Source organism: Neltuma alba, unplaced genomic scaffold (assembly GCF_004799145.2).
Source record: "Neltuma alba isolate B1F8T4 unplaced genomic scaffold, ASM479914v2 tig00003628_pilon, whole genome shotgun sequence".
Classification (NCBI taxonomy): domain Eukaryota; kingdom Viridiplantae; phylum Streptophyta; class Magnoliopsida; order Fabales; family Fabaceae; genus Neltuma; species Neltuma alba.
In genome coordinates, this window is record NW_021633360.1 from 488 (window position 1) to 21,871 (window position 21,384).

The 21,384-nt window shown below is 37.5% G+C and overlaps 3 protein-coding genes across 6 annotated transcripts; 1 reads left to right on the top strand and 2 right to left on the bottom strand.

Annotated features, from left to right (window-relative positions):
• Positions 1 to 316: 316 nt before the first annotated feature.
• On the bottom strand, positions 317 to 6,583 carry LOC114742065 (uncharacterized). 3 transcript variants are annotated; one of them, XM_028930320.1, is made up of 11 exons: positions 6,513 to 6,583; positions 6,231 to 6,388; positions 5,277 to 6,073; positions 4,577 to 4,779; positions 3,575 to 4,480; positions 2,605 to 2,902; positions 2,261 to 2,488; positions 1,711 to 1,884; positions 1,293 to 1,481; positions 1,080 to 1,193; positions 317 to 955 (listed from the first exon to the last, which is right to left on the bottom strand). In XM_028930320.1, exons 3-11 carry the CDS (start codon positions 5,988 to 5,990, stop codon positions 620 to 622), a joined length of 3,162 nt encoding a protein of 1,053 aa, XP_028786153.1. In that variant the 5' UTR covers positions 5,991 to 6,073; positions 6,231 to 6,388; positions 6,513 to 6,583; the 3' UTR covers positions 317 to 619. The 3 variants fall into 3 exon arrangements, with proteins under 3 accessions (XP_028786153.1, XP_028786150.1, XP_028786152.1); XM_028930317.1 differs by having other exon boundaries at positions 3,575 to 4,779; XM_028930319.1 differs by lacking the exon at positions 6,513 to 6,583 and having other exon boundaries at positions 3,575 to 4,779; positions 6,231 to 6,479.
• A 2,086-nt stretch (positions 6,584 to 8,669) lies between these two features.
• Positions 8,670 to 12,959, bottom strand: LOC114742067 (probable inactive leucine-rich repeat receptor-like protein kinase At3g03770). Of its 2 annotated transcripts, none has more exons than XM_028930323.1 (7): positions 11,038 to 12,959; positions 10,768 to 10,901; positions 10,445 to 10,688; positions 10,004 to 10,215; positions 9,887 to 9,912; positions 9,469 to 9,580; positions 8,670 to 9,219 (listed from the first exon to the last, which is right to left on the bottom strand). In XM_028930323.1, the coding sequence occupies exons 1-7, from the start codon at positions 12,401 to 12,403 to the stop codon at positions 8,890 to 8,892; spliced, it is 2,424 nt and encodes an 807-aa protein (XP_028786156.1). In that variant the 5' UTR covers positions 12,404 to 12,959; the 3' UTR covers positions 8,670 to 8,889. The 2 variants fall into 2 exon arrangements, with proteins under 2 accessions (XP_028786156.1, XP_028786155.1); XM_028930322.1 differs by having other exon boundaries at positions 9,469 to 9,616.
• A 3,326-nt stretch (positions 12,960 to 16,285) lies between these two features.
• LOC114742066 (cytochrome c1-2, heme protein, mitochondrial) lies at positions 16,286 to 20,674 on the top strand. Its single transcript, XM_028930321.1, has 8 exons — positions 16,286 to 16,468; positions 17,291 to 17,358; positions 18,275 to 18,492; positions 18,869 to 19,148; positions 19,236 to 19,307; positions 19,901 to 20,017; positions 20,136 to 20,201; positions 20,284 to 20,674. The coding sequence occupies exons 2-8, from the start codon at positions 17,302 to 17,304 to the stop codon at positions 20,398 to 20,400; spliced, it is 927 nt and encodes a 308-aa protein (XP_028786154.1). The 5' UTR covers positions 16,286 to 16,468; positions 17,291 to 17,301; the 3' UTR covers positions 20,401 to 20,674.
• The last annotated feature ends 710 nt before the right edge of the window (positions 20,675 to 21,384 follow it).

Here is a 21,384-nt window from a genome sequence, read left to right on the forward strand (position 1 = left end):
CGGTCTGCTTTCTCGCAAGCGCCCACTCAAATCAGAATGCACGCTAGTGGCGGACCAGTATATCTTCCCCCTTGACTCTGTTCGTTAATTACTTTCGAGCCAGGCGAACGCCGAGGAGGATAAGATATCCCAGATATCTTATTATCGAGCATCCTCAATCAGGTTCTTAATTTTTCAGTCCATTAATTTCAGGCTTGCTTATAACTAGATGCTAAACTAGCAAAAGATGCGATAGCTGTCTATTGGGTCAATGCCTCAACTTCTGGTGGTACTTGCAGTCGTTTTCTTTTTAGAATAAATCATACGACCATTGATATTCGATTCTACTGAAGACTTTCTGCATTTCCATTACGGGACAAACTGTTATTAAACAAAATTAGAAACAAGCGTGTGTTGGATAAAAACACCTCAATCTATCAGATATCTGTTCTGGCCTCTAGGACCCTATATTATGTACTAAGCTATACGTCGTGATTGTCTAAATAATATTAATATACATTATGTTACGAATTTATATCTGATGTGGCAAAGGGGATATCGCCGTTTCTTTTGTACAAGTGATGTCCCTCCCAGAAAGGGAGCAGCCAGAGAGTATCATCGCTGTGCAGACTCCGCGAGATTATTCGCTGTTGGCCCATACATCCGTGAGGAGTTTATACCTGACAGCAGATGAATTTTGAATTTCTTTCGACTTCCAGTTGGATTTTGTAGAATGTGGCTTAGACATGAAACCATCGTTAGATATCAAAGACAGTGGAGAGTTTAATTCATCGAGCTCATCATCACTGGCGTATGCCTTTCTGAGAACCGAAGATCTGCTTCTTCTCAGCTTAGTTTCGCTTCCAACCTCTCCAATTATGCTTGCTGTGGAAGATGCAGGGGGAGGCATATAGACTATGGGAGTCGCAATGCATGGGAAGTTTTTGACAGACTCCCCACCGTCCTCGAGGTCCTCCTGTATAAGATCGAAAAAAAGATTTCAAATAAATTCCATGAAATATACTCTACGGTGAGGAGGAAATTCATCACGACATTAAGTGAATTATCAAGAAAACAATGTGCATATTTGTTTATCTAACCTCTGAATCCAGAGCTTCAAAAACGGCAGTTGGAATTGGATCAGGGCAAAACTCATCTGGTGCAAAATTGTTCAAAATCCTCTTGATTACTGGTGCGCTAAACATCGGGCATACCTTCACAAACAAAATTCCTTTCATCATGACTGAGGAAGGAAACTCTTTGCAGTTACGATAATGGAGAAAACTAGGAACATCTCAAGTTCATCACCAAACCTCGCTCCTGGCAGATGTACCCAGTAGCATATCCTTAGGAAGCATCAAGAGTTCGCTCAGTGCATTAAGAAGATGGAAGGACTTGAAAGGTGCATTTTGTTCCCCATCATTAAGGTCATCGTTGTCTTGAAGTGAGTCGTCCTCATCAATACCAAATAGGTCAGTAAGCCATCTAGACCAGTTCCCGATCTGGAAAGTACAGCCCACAGGTCAAAAGAACGTCATGAGTCAATGCACTTTCAACATTATATGGAATAATTTATGTGGAGCCCTCTCATCAGCTATACTGTTGGTCTATTAATAGAGCCACATTCAAGATGAATAAAATTATCCGTAGAAAGAAAAACATGAATTGAACTTGTATTTTCAGGTTTATGTGAGTCATATTGAAGGTCACGCAAGTGCATGAGAAATATACCGCAGTTTTTAGCTGCACACCGGCTCCAAAGCTTGATTTTCCAAGGGGTACTGGAAGAACCTTGGGATCACTAATTGGATCAGATAATGGATCAGTTGGGATCTCATCAGCAGATTCACGAAGAATTGCATTGAACATAGCCACATCTAATCTTGCCACACACTGCTCCATTATCTAAGATTTAGCAAAAGAAAAGCTTTCTGATGTCATGTTCGAGACTTGCAGGTCAGGAGCTTTGTGAGTAATTACATATTAAGCAATTTGCACAAATCATAAGCATGAAGGTAACTTGCAAGTCAACCATCCTGATTCAACTGAATCAAAGATTGGACCAGATATAAAAGAGGCAACCCTCATGACGGTCATTATCACTAACTCAAGATTTCAAGGAGCAGTTTCTATTAAAGATTCACTTGTTACCAGGAATCTCAGGTATTAAATTCCATAGAAGAAGAGAATTTTGAAATCAGGAACAGTAATAGACCAAAAAAGAAAGAATAATAGAAATACGTTTCGACACCATCGTAGAGGGGGAAAATTATAGACTAACCAGTCTAGATAGCACTGGCAAACAGCCACACTCATGCCCTCCAGCTCGAATGGGACACAGCTTTTCATAGGCTTCCCTAAAAGCATTCTTCCAAATATCTTGTGAAAACTTCCCCTGTTCGTGATCACGCGAGCTAGACAACTTTCCAAAGGTTTTCCATGAGGAAGAGCCTGCACCGTTTTTGGTGAACTTTGCATCACCACGATGTTGCATATGTGGAGTCATAGTCTGGATACAGACCAGGAAGAACTCGGATTAGATGCCAACAGGATTTTGTAATATTTAACCAGATCTAGAATGCTGCTTTAGGGTTGTTTTGAAGGAGAAAATAGTTAAGGGATTACCAGCCACCAGATAGATTCCACAATGCGAGAGAAGATCCAAGCTTCTACCTTTTCCAGTGCTGATATGTATACAAGGGGGTCATCCCAGTTACCAAAACCTCCTTGCTCAACAGTGGTATTTTCATTTTTTCTGGGAGAGGATCCCTTCCATCGCAACGAGAGAGTTATCTTGTCATTCCCCTCTTTCCCAGTTTTCCTTTTGACACTAGGTCCAGCAGTAGCAGAGGGTACCACTTTTTTTATGGTTTGGCATATAATTGTTCGCAACACAATAGAATTAGACAACCAAAATGTCAACCTGTAGTCGGGTGCCAGAGGTCAATCAGGTGGTAGAGCTTATGATGAAGATATAATTTCTCTAATGTAGCAAGAACTAGCAAAATATCATATCAGTTCATCAACCTCTAACCACTACTCTGACTCATTAGATAGGACCGTTGGCAAGATATCTACTGCATTCACCATTTGATCTTATATCTAATTATTTGTAAAGTTTAAATTAAGCTAAGTCTCATTTTGTAAGTATTTTGACAGAGCCATCTAGGCAAGCTTAGCAAATAATGAAGGAAACTTTATTTAAGCTGACGAATCCCCTTGTTTTCTCAATTAACTGATCAAAGGCAATATCATTTTTACTGACCTCTAACTTTTTATGACGATGCAATTAGTTTTGATGCTTGAACTACAAAATATATCAAAATGTTAACTTAATTCATGATATGATGTGTTAAAGGATAAATGATACTATGTAATCTTTCCTCCCTCACCATTATCCAGAGAATTAGTTATTAATGATAGTTTATTTTCCGTTTCTGTTTTCTGTATTTATGATTATATTAAGTAATATTATAAATAGAAATAAGTGGATGATGATCACTTCTTAGCCTCACTGTTAGCACAAATTTCAACAGGTTGGCGGGAAAATGCTTAAAATTATATGCAATAGAAAATATGTTTAGCTCAGGTGTACCTTGGGACATCATTTCCACACGCCTTTGCAACGAGTACTAGTCCATGAACGGCACTTTTAGCAGCCCCAGCCCTTCTTGCTTGAATATTTTCTTTACAAGCATGAAAATACAGCCTAGAAAGGCGCCGAGCTGGGGCATATATCTTACTCATGGAGCTTCCGTGCTCAGCAACTATAGAATATAGAGCAACCTCTATTGCCGCAGCTTCTCTTAACTCTCCTTCAAGCATCTTTATCTTGCTTTCCAAAAGATTGATTTTACTGTCTGAAACTGAACCCCTTGCTTCTTTTGGATAAACCTTGGAATCTTTTTTGTCACTGACTCTGATATTCCCTCCATTATTTTGTGCGTCTCCAACCATGCCAGCACCCTTCACTTCAGCATGATGATTGCTGCCAGGTGATCCTGTACTCAGTGTTGAGTCTGTCGGTGACCTTACAGACTTTACATGATTTAATCTTTCACTTTTCAGACTATGGCCTTTTGAACCAATATTTGTCCCATTATATGCAGTTGCACTCAATGAGATTTGATCTTTGACACCTTCAGTTACAGATTGTTCATCTGACGTCACGTGGCATTGCTTATACAAATCAGAAATTTCATTTTCATGTTTATCCTCAACAGAAGTACGGTAAGATTTATCACTTATGCCTTCCACATGATAATTTTCAGCTTCCTTACATCCCTTATAAAGTTTGTCGTTGATTTCAGAATCATCCTTGCTTGCAGTGCCAGGATTCTTTCCCTCATAGTGATTACTATCTGGAGATGCTGCGTTGCTAGGATAGCCATGAGAAGTGTATTCATTGCGGTTTAATTGAGAATCTGTAGTTATAGTTCCACTTGTATCAGCATTTATTTGAAACTCCTGATTCAAATGCTCGTAGTAGCTGCTGTCAGTCCTGGTCTTAGGATTTTCGTCAAAATTATCAAGTGCCAAAGATGGGAAAGAACGATGACTGATTGACGAGACAACATGCTTTTGGGATGTCACTGACCTATGATGAGAACTAATAGAAGCTTGACCATTTAGTGGACTCTCAAGATGAGATGATAGTTCATCCACTGACGATGTGTATGGTGAACTCCTCTCCAGCTTCTTATATGTATCTTGTGGTATTGTATTCAATTTTCCAATCCTTGTTTCCAAAGCCAGTGGATGCTTCTTATCATTCCTACCTGTGTTTTGAGTAGATCCATTCTGCGATTTGGTTACAATTATCATATCAAATAATATAGTATGATGAGGATTTGTGATATTCTGAGATTCAACCAACAAGCAGACTGCATTATTATGCCATTGATGGAAAGCGAAGATACAGTTTCTCTTTTTACATGAAATTCAGAAGAACAAAGATGCTTTCATGCATTAGTGGTCTCTAATCCCTCTCCAACGGATGTTACTAGTGATTGCATGAGTACACATAGAACATAAATCTGCACTGTAAAATGCCTTTTAAAAAACTACGGCAAAAAAATGCCTTTTTAAAAACGTTTGCTCGTCAAAAGTGACCAACAAGCCCCAAGTGAAAGATCCCCTTTTTTCCTCTCTATCTCTTTAATTGGTCATGTTCTATCTTTCACAAGACTAGGCCTTTGCAAATAAATAGTCACGCACATTAATCTTAACACAGTTACAAAAAGGTAGAGTGGACGCTTCAGTCAATACGAGGAAGGAATGGAAGAAAACAAAGGTACCTCTTGAAGTTCAGGAGTTATGTTTCCATTGGACTCAAGGGCAGGAGTAACTGCAGCCACAGATGAATGTGAGGAAATATCATCATCAGTAAAAGAGGCAATCTCAGCCTCCTCAGTGTATTCTTCATTCATCAATTCCAAGACAGAGTCACCAACACTTTTTCCCTTCGACACAGCTTTTGAAAACCTATCCTTTAAGGACGAGCTATTGTGATCTTTTTCAATAGGCTGAATTTTAATGAACAAAAGTGGTTGATCTGTGTTTCTGAAGTTTCTCTTGCAGTTCAATGGAGCACTAATGCTCAACGTCTCTTTGAGCATACCATAATCTGCCAAATCTATGAGCGCAGTTCCCAACAACTGACCTTTAACAGCCTTATCTCTTCGAGGCTCATACAAGTTGAACTCCAAACAATTCTTTTGGAATACATCAGCATTACCGCCTCTGACAGACATATCCCTCAACAGAGTAACAGGAAGATTAAATGACTCATTAAATTCAATTTTTCCTTCACCGATAACAGAACCAAGAGAGGGGACAACAACATTGGTAGAACCTGAACTGCGTCCACCATTCCCCCATTGAATTAATACAGAACGAAGAGATCTGAGGGATTGAGTAGGGGGCCAAGGTTTGATCTCCTGTATATGAACAAGGTAATCAATTTGAACAGTGGTACTTCTCCTGTTCTTTCCTTTCAAGCCTAGAACCATTGCTGCAGATATGATGACTCCTGTACTGATGAATTAATCACTTCAAACCTCAATGTTGTGAGATGTGTGAAATCACAAGCCCTCTGAAGTGCAACAGATTAAGTGCAGGAAATTAGGATGGACGATTACGTTTTAAAGATAATAGAAGTCAGAAATCAGGAGAATGCAATACAGAGAATGAGAAAATTGAGATCGTATTCCTATGGAATCATTAAGGGAAAAAATCTATTTGGCCCTTACCTTTCGTCTCTGACTGTGAGTGTGCTTCAGCTGACTCAAGATGAGAAGAAAGGGATGAGAAACCGTGAGAGTCAAGAGAGCTCTACAGTGAGTTGGCTAAGCAAGACGCAGCATTTGAGAATATATCTAAGACTTGGACACTGAAGCCACTACACATACTATTTGAAAGTTGAAAATGAAGTCAGGACAAAACCTCCCGCCTTTCAGAAAATGATTGCATTGAGCATATAAACAGAGTTTGTTTACGAGCTGGACTAACATACAAATGCAGAAAATTCTCACCTGCTAGTCCTCATAACCAAAGTAAGAAACATCAGATCCACCGAGGCGGAGTGCGTCAGAAAATCCATTAAAAGAACCATGCAAGTTTTTTTTTTTTTTTTGACCAAGAAAAAGAACCATGCAAGTTGAAGCTTAAAGTAAGCAAAAATTTCATGAACTTACTTGCAAGTTAAATAATAAACACATGAACACAAATGCATTTAAAAACCAAAAAAAGGCGTAAAACATAACAAGAGGCAGATTTAGCTTAAGGTAAGCTTACCGGAAAAAGTAGTGGGTGGAAGTGGTAGGACTGACAAAGCGGCAAAAACTAGCTGGAGAAGTTCGTTGTCATGACTCCGAAATGGGTCCTCGTTTCTGAGACTCCAAGATATCTGAGTCTGTGGGACTCACAAGCTGACAGTGAAAGATGACTGACGATGTTATGCCTCCCCAAAAATACAATAAAATATTAAAAACGGAATTAAATAAAAATAAATAAAAAAGATGACGGTGAATATAAATTACAAGCTGAACACGGTAATTTATTATTTTGTATCATCAGTGTTAAATTTTCATGACAATTGTACTAAGTAGCCAAAACAAAATTTATGGACATAGTCCCAAGAAAATGGATTGAGAATTTAGGGATAGTGGTGTGCATTTGCACCCTGACCTCCTTTCTTTTTCGAATGTGTCAGGGGCTTGGCTCTTCTCGCCATGGTTCTCACATGCATATTGTCCTTATATCATTATTTCTCTTGTCCGTTTCGAAGTTTGAAGCACAATGCCTAGGTATATGGCTTCAGGTAAATGTTCGAGTTTCAATTCAGTGTCCGTACTCCAATTCAGTTCAATAATGTTATCTTCTTAATATTAGTAAACAATTATTAAATACGGTGTTTGGATGAAAACTAAATCATGATTTTAAAAATATTTTTACGGTATACGAAATAAATATATAGAGGAATTTGTCTCGTTTTGCGAAAAAATACTTCTGTGAAATACTTTTGGATGCTTCCAAACAACCCTATACAGCCAAGAAAACAGAGAAAGTAAAGAAAAGCTGACTTCATGGGAATCTAGGGTTAGTGGCTTGGTGCCATGCTTACATTACGGCGTCAGTAAAACAAATAGAAAGTAATTGCAGGAGTTTCAATTGAAATGTTTGTAAAATCAGAGGGATGAAAAACGATGTTCTGAAACAGAGGTTGCCTGAATTAAGTTAGGGCGTTCTCAAATCTCTATACTCGTGTGCAAGATTACGAATTTAGCCAACGGTCTTATTTTTTCCGTCTTCCCATTTTTTACGTTTTCTTTTCGGCCAATATTTTTTTCCTCTAATCAAAGATTTAGTTCTGTGAGATTTGTATTTGTTTGGCTATGTCGTGGTGGGCAAAAAAGGGATACACAAGAAAGAGATTTGTTTAGTTGTGTCCAATGCAAGAGCTAATTTCGCTCGCTTAAAGCATGTTAATAGAGTGGTCTGCAATTTCAGACTGCAGGATTTAAATCAAGCAGGCCATCCCTTCAAGAAAAGCAACATCAAACTTGTTTTGATGGTTAGGTTGAGATCTTCAAAACATCACCCACAAGAAAAGGGGGAAAATCTATAGAAATTAGAAAGCATGTATAGCTCCCTGCTCTAGTTGGAATTTCAAGTGACCTGAATTTCAATTTGATGTGAGTGTGTAGCAATCAAAGCACGAAAGGGGCTAAAGCATAGCTTATGTGCTATTTGTCACCTAACACTCCTTACAAGGTTGGGTGCACCAGTCTCCATCATAATAGTACAAGACCAATGTGCGGTTAACTAGTTTACCTTGTAAAGCTCAGCTTGCAAATCCATTTATTTTTTGGCATAATAATCTTAACTTCATTCTCCAAAGCGGATAATGTCATCGGTTGCGCTGTCCACTTCAAGATCACGACTGACTAAAGTATACCTTAAATATATGATATTTTTCTTTGCTTTTACGTTATACATTTTATTTTTTGCCAAGATAAAGCCATAGATTTGTCTGTCCTTGAAGTGGGATTTGACGCTCCTCCTTCCCTCTCCTTTTTGTTTCAGTTCAGCAATGAGATATTCCCTCTGCCCCTCTAATCTGATAACTCTTCTTTATTTACAAATAAAAGGACAGACAAGTTCCTGCTAGAAGTTGGCACAAGAAGCTGTTAATCAGAAAAGTAACCGCTAACTTTATTTCGTCACGACCTCATGCTGGCGGCGGTTATAAAAGTTCATGACTTGCTTTAATGTCCTGAATTTGAACTCTTGTTCCTGATTCTATAAAGAATATCAATCCCTTCTACCTCTACCTGATCAAAACTCTATAGAGACATGAAAAAACAACATCTACAACTTTACATCTGTTGTTGCAATCTGACACTGCAGTTACTTATGGATCCTACGATGATTCTGGGGTTTAATAATCTGCTTTGTCGGAGAAGGATGTGAACCAATTGAATCCCAGGATTTGTCCCTCCTATAATCTTGAGATTCTGATGTAGATTCTGAATTCTGGTCTGCATCTGCTGTGGCCTGCACTTGAGCTGCATACTGTAAGTTCCACAGGACATCCTCGAATGAGGGGCGAGAGGAAAGTTCTGGAGATATGCATTTGGTTGTTATCGCTATTGCGATTGATAATGACTCTTGAGAGCTAGATGTCAACACTATGGGATCCACAATTTTCCTTCTGCCATCTTGACTTCCGAAGGATGCCTGTTGTTCACATAAACAAATCAGTATCCCAAAACTTCTGCATTTTGTCATTCATCCAAGAAATTTAAAACTCGTGAATTCTCAGGACTTTGACCAGAATTGAACGTTAAAGGTCGGGATGAAACTTTAGAAAGAACTGGAAGCCTCATTATAGCAAAGATTGAAGAATATGAAAATTTCACAGTACAAGACTACCCAGCCATTTAATATGTTCAACGAGACACAGGTTTCCATAAGTTTTCCTGTTACCTTCTCATTCAGAAAAAACGCTTCCCCTTGTCCGCTTGCTATAGGTCCAACAAGTGATTCAAGTAATATGAACCCGAAGTTATAAACATCATCCTCAAATGCTGCCCTTTGGCTGCAAGAACAGTTGGGCAGAATGATTTGTTGGTCACTGATCAACAACACAAATAGAACCAAACCATCCAATATGTCATTGAAGAAAAAGGATTTTAAACTATATGCAAGACATTCAGCATTCTACTTTTCATAAAGAGTAGAACGGCCAACATGTTAAGACAACTAATATAGCAACGGCTATGGTTGTGGCTGTGAGAACAGGATATGAGTTCAATGCATAAAGAGGGCAATAGGGGAGTGCAAATTTAAAATCCAGTTATAAGCAGTAACTGGTAGTAAAATAAGCTACTATCAGCATCCATACCATGATTTTGAGTCCTGTCTCTTTGCCTGTCCAATAATTAGAAAGAAACGAGTCACTAAATAATCATTCATATTGCATATAGGTCAAACAGCTGAGTTCAATAGCGAGCAAACATACCTCAAACCTTTCAATCTCTTCTCCGAGGATGGACATTCCATAGTCGCTTAACTTGGGAAAGCGATGCTCATCAAGCAAAATATTGTCTGTCTTCAATCGGTTGTTAAAACAACCTGGAATAACCCCAGTATGTAAAAAGTGCACAGCCTTGGCAACCCCAATTAAAATTGCCAATCTATCAGACCACTTGAGCGGCTTCTCTAGAGAAAACTCTGCAGGTATAAATAAAGCTAGATTAGTGGGTCTAGAACTTCGAGATTAAATCGGTCATATAAAGAGGGGCTAAAAAAACTGGACACGAGTTCTCTGTAGTTTCATCCTGAGTAGGGAGTTCTGTATAATTGCAATTCCAGATAAAAGAAACAAGATATGATGTCTCGAAGAAAGCAACAAATGGTGATATTTTAAGCTCTCAACTATACACTATGATGCCACACCAACCTGACAGATAGGCTCGGTAACTCCCATTGAGCACATACTCATATACAAGATGAAGTTTGTAGGTGGTTGAATCATCTTGTTCACTATTATCAATACAATAACCCAATAGGCTGACCAAATTTGGATGTTGAAGCTTTGAGAATAAATCCAACCGAGCTTTAAGATTTTGAATTGAGCATTTCTCTGACAGAACTAAAGATCGTATTGCCACGTAGGATCCATTCTCTAGTTTTCCTTTGTATAGCTGAAATGCGGAAATCACACAGAATTGGAGACCAGGGAAAAAAGAACAGTTAAAGTAACGTTTTAAGTCTGAAGGGTACCTTTCCTAAGGAGCCTTCACTAATAAAAGCTGACAAGTCAAAGTCTCTTGTGGCTTCCCTCAATTCTTCAACTGAAATTGGTCGACAGATTGATGTAGCTTGTGCCCCTAGCTTCACTGCCTGAGAAATGAACCCTTAAAGAAATTGAAAACAGAACATTAACTATTTCAGATGTGCATATCCAATAAAAAACTACAGACTTGAAGACTCGCTAAGTTTACTATATTAAGATCGAACAATAGAACCTTGTTCTTTAACTAGCATACTTACTGGCATTTGCGAGGAATTGAGATGAAAACCCTGTAGTGGAATTATCTTGCGCGTTCTTTGGCAACAAATGATGCTTAGCTGCCCTTCTCCTCAGACATTTTCTACAAAAGAAAACTCCTAATACCGAAATCCCAAGGACAAGAACAAGTCCAATAAGGATGGCCCCTGCTAACGTTATTTTCCGCGCCATTGATTTCTTCCTCTCCGTATTGGATTCTTCACAATAAGAACCTGGCTGCTGATCTTGAGAATCGAGAGTTAAACAATTTCCATCATATTTGACAACTCTTCTATTGGACGTATTGGCCAAGCAAGAAGGAAGTTCACCAATTAATTTGTTACTAGAAATGTCCACAAAACCAAGTTTGCTGCTACAACTTAGTTTATCTGGAAGTGACCCGCTCAGCACATTGCTACCCAAATTCAAATAGCTGATGCTTGGCAATGAGAACAAGAAAGATGGAGGTATTCCACTCAGATGATTTGCCGAGAGATCTAGATGTTGAAGCCGACCCAATTCACTGAACTGCTTCGGTATCTCGCCAGAAAATGAGTTATTACTTAGCAGAACTGTGACCACTCCTGCGGGCATCAATGGCAGTTTAGAACCTAAACGGTTTTCTCTTAAATTCAGTACACGTAGGCCAGTGAGAGCGCTCAAATCAGGTAATTTACCAGATAGCTCATTGCGAGACAAAGAAATATCGGTGAGGTTCTTAATTTTGCACAATGATGAGGGGAATGAACCCCGCAAGGTGTTGGTTTTCAAACTCAAGACATTTAGATTCGACAATGAATCGAACCAGTCGGGCATTGAATCGTTGAAATAATTGTCATCGATTTTCAATGTATTGAGCTGTACCATTGTGGAAATTTTCGGCGGGATAGAACCGAATAAGAAATTCGAGCTTAAGTCCAGAACTTCGAGCAGAGATAATCGGTGAATCTTATCCGGAAGATGACCCCAGATTCCCAAGGACACCAGGCTAAGAACCCTTAAGCTGGTCAACCTCGTTAATGCAGTGATAAAAGAATCAATAGAGAAGTTCGTCGACAGCGTTTGATTGGGAATTGCAAACCCCTTGAACTCATCGGACTTCGCAGTTTTGTCTCCCCTAATTTTAAGCTCAGATACAGAGTTATCTTGACATTTAATGCTCACATGTGCAGAAGAAGAAAGGTTACAGAGGTCCCCATTATAACTTCCCCAACTTTGCAACGAGGCGGGATACTCTAAATACATCCTCATCTGTAGTAAGACTTGGGTCTGGGCAACTTGTAGTTCATGGGTACTTGGAATAGACAAAATCCACAAAAGAACCAGAAAACAAATGTGCAAACGTCTCATTGGATCAGCTTGTGGCATCAGGCACCAAATTTCACGAATTTGAACATGAAAATTAGTAGAGGTTATGAGCTGCTAAGTTCAAGGGAAGAAAAGACAACTCACATGAATGTGTGAAGAGACTCGAAAGAAGATCCTTTTAGGGAATAGGGAAGCCTCAAATTTAGAATGCACTGAAGACTGTACCCTCTATTTAGTTCTACAGACAAAAACCAAAGAAGAAGCTTCTCTGTCTCCAATAACTACGTCGGATAGTGCAGCACCTGCTCGCTGCTCCTTACACGCTTCTTGTTCTTTTTAGAGCCTCGTAGATTGTAGGCCACAGATTAAACAGGGCCCAAACTTCCCCGAAATGGCAAAGACAGGGAGAAATTTCGCAGATTGCTGAATGATGCCTTGTGCTCGGACAAACTCATTAATCATAGACTCATAAAGAAGAACGCGGTGGCGTGAACACGACAAGCAATTAATCTAATATCTAAATATCGATCAAAGATCAATGCAGAGGATATAGGAGACAAATCCTTGGGATGTGGGACTCGGCATCAGACACCACGGCTTCGTTTTGATGAGAAAATTTGCTTGTGAAATAATGGAAGAGGCGATAAGTGTGGCGGTTTACAAGGTCGTACTAAGAAGAATGGCGAGGAAATAAATGCCAGAGAGAGTGAGAGAAATGGCATGGTTGTCATTAATGGCTTCGGTTTGTCTGAGAGGATAAAACAGGGCAAGTTGAGTGGACCTGGCGCCCTGAACCATACAGATATAGAAGACGGAGTCCAGAACGTCGTTTAATGTGCAAAACTGAGAAGGAGAAGAGCAGTGTGTTACAGAAGAAAATGACCCCCCGAGATATAACAAATCTGGTTGCAGAACTGCGAAGGAACAGGACAGGTTGTCACTGAGGACTGACTCCCGACGATACATAACAGAAAAATATTCTTTTTGTTTGTTTCTTTCCCTACCCTTAATCAAGTGTCCAATGATTTTCCACAAAATTGCATGAATGCCATCATATTCCCGGTGAGTGGTCAATTTGTGATTTGCATTCGGTCTTAATTTACAGTTAATTTGATGGGTATTTGCGTGATGCTTTTTGATTAGCAAGATTGTGAAGCTGAAAATCTTAGCGCACTGGACTAATCAATTTACCGAGGCATTGGTTCATGGTGACATTTATAGCAAGGCAGTGTTTATAGCTCGCAACATTAATTTTCTCGTACTGTACTGGGGTCGTTGAGCCATTTTGCATTGCATTAATGATTTGATAAAGTAGTTGGCCAAAAACAATTTAAGAAGAATAATTTGATTAAAGACTACCATCTCTGTCATTTTCGTCCTAATTTAGAATTTCTTAGCGGATCATCATGTTCAAATTACCAGAAAATAATAAACAACAAAAATTTAACTCTACCTCTCCTCTTCTTCTTCTTTTTTTTCAAGTTTTCTTCCATCATTTTTCATCCATCGTTTTCGTCCTACTTTAAGAGTGACACATAAGTCTCAAAAAAATATTATAGAGTGTGTTGCAGATATGGGTTTAAACAGTTACAGATACAATAATTTCAGTTGCAAATTAATCATTTAAGTTTCTATATGAACCTACAGCCTTTCATATTTATATTGTCAGAACTAATATTTACATCTTATTTTTAAGCAGTCTTTTTAAAACCTCTCTGTCTGTTGTGTTTCTTCTTCTTCTTTTTTTCATGTCTCTAATAAATTAGCGTGTAACCATCATTTAATAGAAAATAGCCTTTTCTTTTTCAATGTAATACTTAGACAATGCTTCGATTTTAAGCTATATGAATGCAGAAAAACATTGGAAAAACTGTTTTCATTTGAGCCCAGATGAATTTGAATCTGACATGATTCACTGAACACTCGCTGATTCGATTAATCATTTATGGACAATGAATGAATAGTTCTGTTCAAAGTCAACATTCGTGAAGGGGAAATTTAGTCAACGTTTCACTTCATAAGTTTTAAACTTTATTATTTGAGTGAAATCCATAATTGTATCTACTCCCTCCTAGAATCCTGATTAAAATATTATTACATCCAACCCTTAATATAAGAGTTAATATTAATTTATTATTGCTTCAACCCTGCTGTGGAGGGAATCATTAACTTGTGCAAAATAAACGAGGCTGCTGATTTGAAGATCAAATTCAATACCGTTTTTATGCCAAATGCCCAATTATATGGATTTTCGCTGCCCATCCCATGATATAGATTTAATTAGGAAACTTATATTTATTGGTTTCCAATCATCTATGGTTATGTGTTTTAGTTTATTCCTGTGAATTCATAATTAAATGATATTATTTCAAAAATAAAACGCATGGTTATTTATGATTAGAGAACTGGACATAATGATCATGAAGAACTTGGTGTGGGTATAGTTAGTTTAATTATTCTTTTGCAATGTGTTTGGTATGAGAAGAATAAAAGAGATGAGAGAAAATTTTTTAATAAGTTTGATTTAAAAACTAGAGAGGTGGAGTTATAAAATTTTAACAAAAAATATGATATATTTAATTTCAATTTTTTTTAGTTTAAGATACTTCATTATATTTTTTCTTAAAAAATTTTAACGAAACTATGCTGTTTTTTTTTTTTTTGCAGCTGCTGAAAGGAGTAAAATGATACCTAATGGATGGTTTGTGACAACATCGTCTCGCCTATATGACATTTTAATGGCTGATTTAAATGATAATTCAGTGGACAATACTAGAAAGCTGATCAGAAATTCAACCATAGAGATAGGTCAGGATTGAATGGAAATTGAATGACCTTTTTTGTCTCTTGAAGACACCTTAGTTTTTATGTTTTTTTAGGGCTGTTTAGTTTGTTTTGTTGCTTGTTTTTGTTTTTGTTTCTTGAATTCTCTGTATTTTTTTAATATTCATAAAATTATTCTTTTGTTAAAACTAGGCTACAAAAGGAGGAGGCTATTTTGCCAAGAAATTGGAGGTTGTAAAGGTTGAAATTGTTTGGATAAGAAAAAACAATATTAAAAAATTACCTAATTAAATCGACGATACTAGTACCAAACACCAGTGTATTTTATACAGATAATTTACACCTCTCATGGGAAAAAAAAGCACTTACAACTTCACATTTAAAAAAAGTAAAAAGAATTTTCAATAGAGACTTCTTTTTTTTCACCAAACAATAGAGACGTTTGAGGCTATACTTTTTTTTTGTTTTTTGAATTGAGAGGTTATGCATTATAAAATAAGGATAATTAATTTTTTTCAGATAAAAAGGGAGGAAGAGGAAGAACCATTTGTCCGTTAGAATCAGCGTCAACGAAAAGCGTCAAAAATGGATAAATGGGGGCGGGGCCCATTCGGTGATGAACAGCCTGTCACGTGCACGAGGCCACGCTCCTCTTTGGCAGCCCATGACCGTTTGAACTTTGAAGAATGAAAATGCTACTGCCTAGGTGAGGACAAAAAGAGGATAGACAGCGACGGCCATTTTTTCTATGGTAATAAAAAAGAATATGATACTACTATGAAAAAAAAAGTTAGTGACAAGATTTATCATTCGCTTATAATAGAATTTTTTTAATTACATTAGAAAAGCTTGCATATTGATTTTTTTTTTAATGTTTAAGATACTTCATTATATTTTTTCTTAAAAAAATTCTTAACACCATCTTGATTTATTTCTTAACATCACTAGGAACAAAAAAATTTTAAAATATTTTAAAATTTAGAAAAATGGCTTTATTGTGAATTTCATTTTTTGATAACAAGATACCACTTCAATTAATAAGAAATATTATTTGGAGCTACAATTTAATTTTTAAAGTTCGCGCAATATTATTGCAAGAAAAAAAGTGACTGGGCTAAAGATAATTCAATATGTTTTTAAAATAAATGAAAACGGGTCCAGTATTTTGTCTAAACAAGTTGGGGCTTAAGCCCATGTGGCCCGGTGACAATCTCGTCGACTGAAGAAGAGTTTTGTCGCTCCTCCCCGAATCCATGTGTTGTCGTCGCTGCTGCTGCTTTCGCCCTCCTCTTCATTGATCTCAGAACCAATCTTCGTATTCGGACTCGTCGCCTCCATTTCGTGAGTGCTTCCAGTGTTTCTCTTTGAATATCATACTTCCTTGGATCTGTGAACTACTTTTAAATTCATTGCTTTTCAATTTTGATGTCTAAAATTGAACATGCATATTCGCCGGCCATGAACCAAAATCAGCGAGCATCTTCAGTGTTTTATTTTGGCACCTTTCGATTTGGGATATTGGAACTTCATCATTTGACTCAACCCGAAGTTTCTGCCTTTCGCATGTTCTTGTTAGATTATCTAACTGGGAATGCTGCACTTAGTACTTATGTCCTCCACTTTTATCTCGTTCTTGCACTTGCGTGTTTGTTTATATTACATCTATTGCAAGATGTGTAAAACGAAATGCCAGAAATTGACAAACTTGTGTCTATGGCTTATTGAAGATGCGGGTTTTGTGCAATATGAGGTTGGGGGAAAAGATAAGTATTACAATCAAAGAATTAGCGGTAATCGCATTTATTGGGAGGGTTTTTTTTTTTTTTTTTTAACGGGCTTAATTGTCTGCGTGCACGTTTTCATATCAAGATGGCTAAATGAACTAACCAGAATGCTATTAGGAATTAGGGATGACTATGCTGGAAGTCTGTTTGTGAAATATCAGTCACTCATACAACTTCATATGTTTTAAACTTCATGTTCTTGCCTTATTGGGTTTTTTATGTCACTTGTGTGAAACGGGTGAAAGTTACTGTGCTAATAATTGTGTAATCTACATTCAGACCTATGTTTTAATGAATTCAAATTATGCTGGATAATATCGCCTATGATTTAGTTACGTATTTATAATCCATTTCTATCTTCTTTTATGAATATTTACAGTGTGGACTGAGATGGCTGGAGGTGTTTTTCAGCAGTTGTTGAGGAGAAGACTTCAGTCCCAACACGCTGTAAGCTTTGGCTTTTCTTTCTTTTTTTTCCTGCTTTTATGGGGAGAATTTAGTAAACTGGCATTTCTGTCCCCTGCAGCCTGTGTACCCCAAAACGGACTCTTAGAATAATGGTTGGGGGTTAGAAAGGGGAAAGAAGTTTTCAGTTGTTATACATATCTGGAGAAGATGCATTATGGATTGGTTTGCTTGCAGATTAGGGAAGCTCTGTGTTTTGTAATTTTTATTTTGTCTAGAATTTTATGTTGGCTGTAAAGTCATATTATTGCGGCTAGTTTGTGAAAGAATTCATCAAATCGGTCTTTAGGGCTCATAAAATTACAAGAAGTACCTCCACGAATGAACTTTATTTTACCATCAATGATTTGTGAGCAACTAGTTCTTCTGTTGGAACTGGATTGTTCTTAGTGGACAAACTAATAGATATTTCTATGCTAGTGTTAAAATTTGTGATTGACGAGAGGAAAATTCCTTGCAATATACAAAATACAAAATTTAAGCAAATCCTTACTCTTTTCACAATTATTTTAAGTATTTTCTTCTGTCTTATAGCCTATGTCAATATGTCTTTGCCATTTGTAATCATTCTTTCTCTGGGTGTACCTTTACTACAATGCAGATGCCACTTTCTTCAAATGAATAGCATGTAGCAATGTATTTATGTTACCCAGGTCGTTGCTAACTTGCTAATTGTTATTGAATATTTATGGACAAGTATGTTTTTTTTTTTTTTGGTTGTTGAGTTGCTATTAAACACTGCTTTATTCTGATTCAGTAAATTTATTTCTACTCCATTCCCAAGGGTTCATGGGGAAAGTAGGCTTAGTAATATTTAAACTATATTAGTCCATGTCTGACAATTTGCTTGACAATCTATTATGCCTCTTTGCTAACGATTGCTCTATGCTTTCCACAGACACCGTCCCTTTTGTCATCCATCATCACAAATAAAGATAATGCAGGCTCTACTGGCACAAGTTCCTTGAGAGCACTTGCTTTATTTGGAGCTGGTGTCTCCGGATTTTTGAGCTTTGCAACAACTGCATCAGCGAGTGATGAGGCCGAGCATGGCCTGGAATGTCCAAGCTATCCATGGCCTCACAAGGGCATCCTCAGTTCATATGATCATGCTTCGTGAGTCTTTCTTGAATGTATCCTATATTTTCCTTCTTTTTATCTAACAATGGCTTTTAGCAAGGTCATGAGAATGTACACTATATATGGTTCTATATATGACTTCCTGGGACAGAAATTGAACCCTTTTCGACTTATTCCCATGCTGCATTTGGGTAGCAGTAAGCAGTTGCTACATATTAGTTTTGATTAGCTTTTTGCGAAGTGAGCATTATTTGATTTGTCTCAACCTTATGTTTATATTTTTGGGGAGGTTAGGATGTGCATTCTTCTTTATGCAAGTATCATGAGCTGTAAACAAGTTTCACGTGAACACTAGAGACTTTCAGTTGTGTACTGTTGGTCTTGATGTTTCAAACTAATTTTTGGTGAGCAGGATTCGCCGTGGTCATCAAGTTTATACGCAAGTCTGTGCTTCATGCCATTCTATGTCTTTGGTATCATACCGTGATTTGGTTGGTGTTGCCTATACAGAAGAAGAGGTAAAGGCTATGGCAGCTGAGATTGAGGTGGTTGACGGCCCTAATGATGAGGGTGAGATGTTTACACGCCCTGGTAAACTCAGTGATCGCTTTCCTCAACCATATGCAAATGAAGCAGCAGCTAGGTTTGCCAATGGAGGAGCTTATCCTCCAGATCTAAGTCTTATTACCAAAGTAATTCCAATACCTTATTTGTGATCTCGTTAGATTTTTTTTTTTGGGGTGTATATTTGTAAAATATTAATTTTCTTTTCTTTTCAGGCCCGCCACAATGGTCAAAACTATGTATTTTCCCTTCTTACTGGTTATCGTGATCCCCCTGCTGGTGTTTCGGTAAATTCTAATCTAAGATTGCCTGAAATCCTACTTGCTGAAGTTATTTTGTGTGTTAACCAAAATTTTCAGGATGCAAGAATAACGTCGAGGCTTTGGCACAGAAATATTTACCTGTAATCTGCATGCATGTTTATTCTGGGGATGGGCAGTTGTTCAAGAGCCCTTGCCCTGGCATTTCTTTTCTTTAAGCCACTTCATGAACAACTCATTTTTTAAATTTTGCATGATTGCATTTACAAATCATTTTGCTGGGAATTGTTGAAATTTGCCAGTTTTTGAAGCAGCAGTATATTTCAATGTTAAAGCATGTAACGGTTAATAGGTAAATTCTGTTTTTTCATATTCTGGAGCATATGGTATTGGGTGGAAAATGTATCTCTATGATGATTTGATTCATTGAACCTGGCTAGTCCAGTTATCAGTCCTTTGTATATATTGACATAAACCGTGGAAGCTGAATCGAATATCTAGTTTTCTTCAAATCCAATCATCATTACAATTTACAAGTTCATGAACGTCTTTCTCTGCACCAACTTGCAATATGGGGCTTCAACTCTTAATCATGATCATCTCTCTTTTTAAATTTTTAGATTAGAGAGGGATTGCACTATAATCCTTATTTTCCTGGTGGAGCAATCGCCATGCCTAAAATGCTGAACGATGGTGCTGTTGAATATGAAGATGGCACCCCTGCTACAGAATCTCAGGTATATTAATTTGCCTCTTAACTATATGTTGGCTTGAGGAGTGGCTTTAGCAAATCTTCTCAAAATGCAATATCCATGGGCTCTGGGTGGTAGGAAGCTCATTTGTTTCCATGTGCAGATGGGAAAAGACGTCGTGGCATTCTTGGCTTGGGCTGCTGAACCTGAGATGGAAGAGAGAAAACTGGTCTTGTTTCCTTCTATATATTTTTTCCCTACCTGATCAATGTATAATGTCATATTTTTCTAACCCAACTTACTAAATGCAGATGGGTTTCAAATGGATTTTTGTACTATCCCTGGCACTACTTCAAGCTGCCTATTTCCGTCGATTGAGATGGTCTGTTCTCAAGTCTCGCAAGCTGGTTGTTGATGTCGTCAACTAACTGCCTTCAACCTTCATTTTCACTTATTCCCCGGTGGCTATATAAGATGCCTGAAATATGTTCAACTCCGGCGGTTCATGAAGCGGCTGGAAGCTTGTTCAATTTTTGTTTAAAACAGAAATAATGTGCCCCCAATATGTGAGATATTATTTGCCGTCTAAAAGATATCCCTTCTCGGGCCCGTGATTTTTAAACCGTCCGAGTCACTACATTCACTTGATTTTTGCAAGCGGATCGCTTTTGGGGCTAATGTTGACGTTCATTTTGGATTAAACAAAATAAGTCGATGAGACACTTTTTAATTTTTATTTTTTTTCATTCATCAATTTCTGCCAGAATAACTTACATGAATTACGTGCATTTGTCCATTTCTGGCCCTGAGCTCTCCCTCATAAGTTGGCAAAGGCAATCTTGCACTGTTATAATGTTCTGTATGAACAAATGGGGATTGGTCTAACGAAAAAGAATTAAGGGGTGTTTGGATACCCCAAGAATCACTTTTCAAAAGTACTTTTATGTAAATCGAGACAAACTCCTCCATATATTTATTTTGTATACCGTAAAAATATTTTTAAAACTATAGTTTTAATCTTATTCTAACACCTTTTTAGTTCTTCATAATGCATGGAATCAAGGGTCTCGAGCCAAGAATATTTGTGCTTAACCAAAAAAAAAAATTCTGCGTCAATTAAAGATCCATCAATTGCAATTTCAGTTTAAATCACACTAAGATCATATGTGCGTTCACAAGTGTGTTTATTTGTAAAAATTGAATATGGACCTCATGCTTGTGCGCGCGCGTGTAGAATATATAATGAGCCATGTTTATGGGTAATGTGAAGGTTATTAGGAAAAAGAAAAAGAAGACGAACAGTTAAAAAAAAATCATTATTCTTAGGAGTAGTGGATAGGCACAAGGAAGGAAGATTGAGATTGGACAATTTGGTCAAAGTTTGCCAGATTTTCTTCATGGAAAATCACGAA

What these genes read in the sequence shown, in the direction of transcription:
- LOC114742065 (XM_028930317.1), bottom strand. Translation starts at nt 5,990, where the DNA reads ATGGTTCTAGGCTTGAAAGGAAAGAACAGGAGAAGTACCACTGTTCAA. An exon ending in TGTGGAAATGATGTCCCAAG is followed by an intron (nt 2,903 to 3,574) that starts GTACACCTGAGC and finishes ACCCGACTACAG; the next exon opens with GTTGACATTTTGGTTGTCTA. An exon ending in TTGAAGCTCTGGATTCAGAG is followed by an intron (nt 956 to 1,079) that starts GTTAGATAAACA and finishes GATCTTATACAG; the next exon opens with GAGGACCTCGAGGACGGTGG.
- LOC114742067 (XM_028930322.1), bottom strand. Translation starts at nt 12,403, where the DNA reads ATGCCACAAGCTGATCCAATGAGACGTTTGCACATTTGTTTTCTGGTT. An exon ending in TCAATTCCTCGCAAATGCCA is followed by an intron (nt 10,902 to 11,037) that starts GTAAGTATGCTA and finishes AATTTCTTTAAG; the next exon opens with GGTTCATTTCTCAGGCAGTG. An exon ending in CGTTTTTTCTGAATGAGAAG is followed by an intron (nt 9,220 to 9,468) that starts GTAACAGGAAAA and finishes TGTGAACAACAG; the next exon opens with GCATCCTTCGGAAGTCAAGA.
- LOC114742066 (XM_028930321.1), top strand. Translation starts at nt 17,302, where the DNA reads ATGGCTGGAGGTGTTTTTCAGCAGTTGTTGAGGAGAAGACTTCAGTCC. An exon ending in AGTTCATATGATCATGCTTC is followed by an intron (nt 18,493 to 18,868) that starts GTGAGTCTTTCT and finishes TTTGGTGAGCAG; the next exon opens with GATTCGCCGTGGTCATCAAG. An exon ending in ATCTAAGTCTTATTACCAAA is followed by an intron (nt 19,149 to 19,235) that starts GTAATTCCAATA and finishes TTTTCTTTTCAG; the next exon opens with GCCCGCCACAATGGTCAAAA.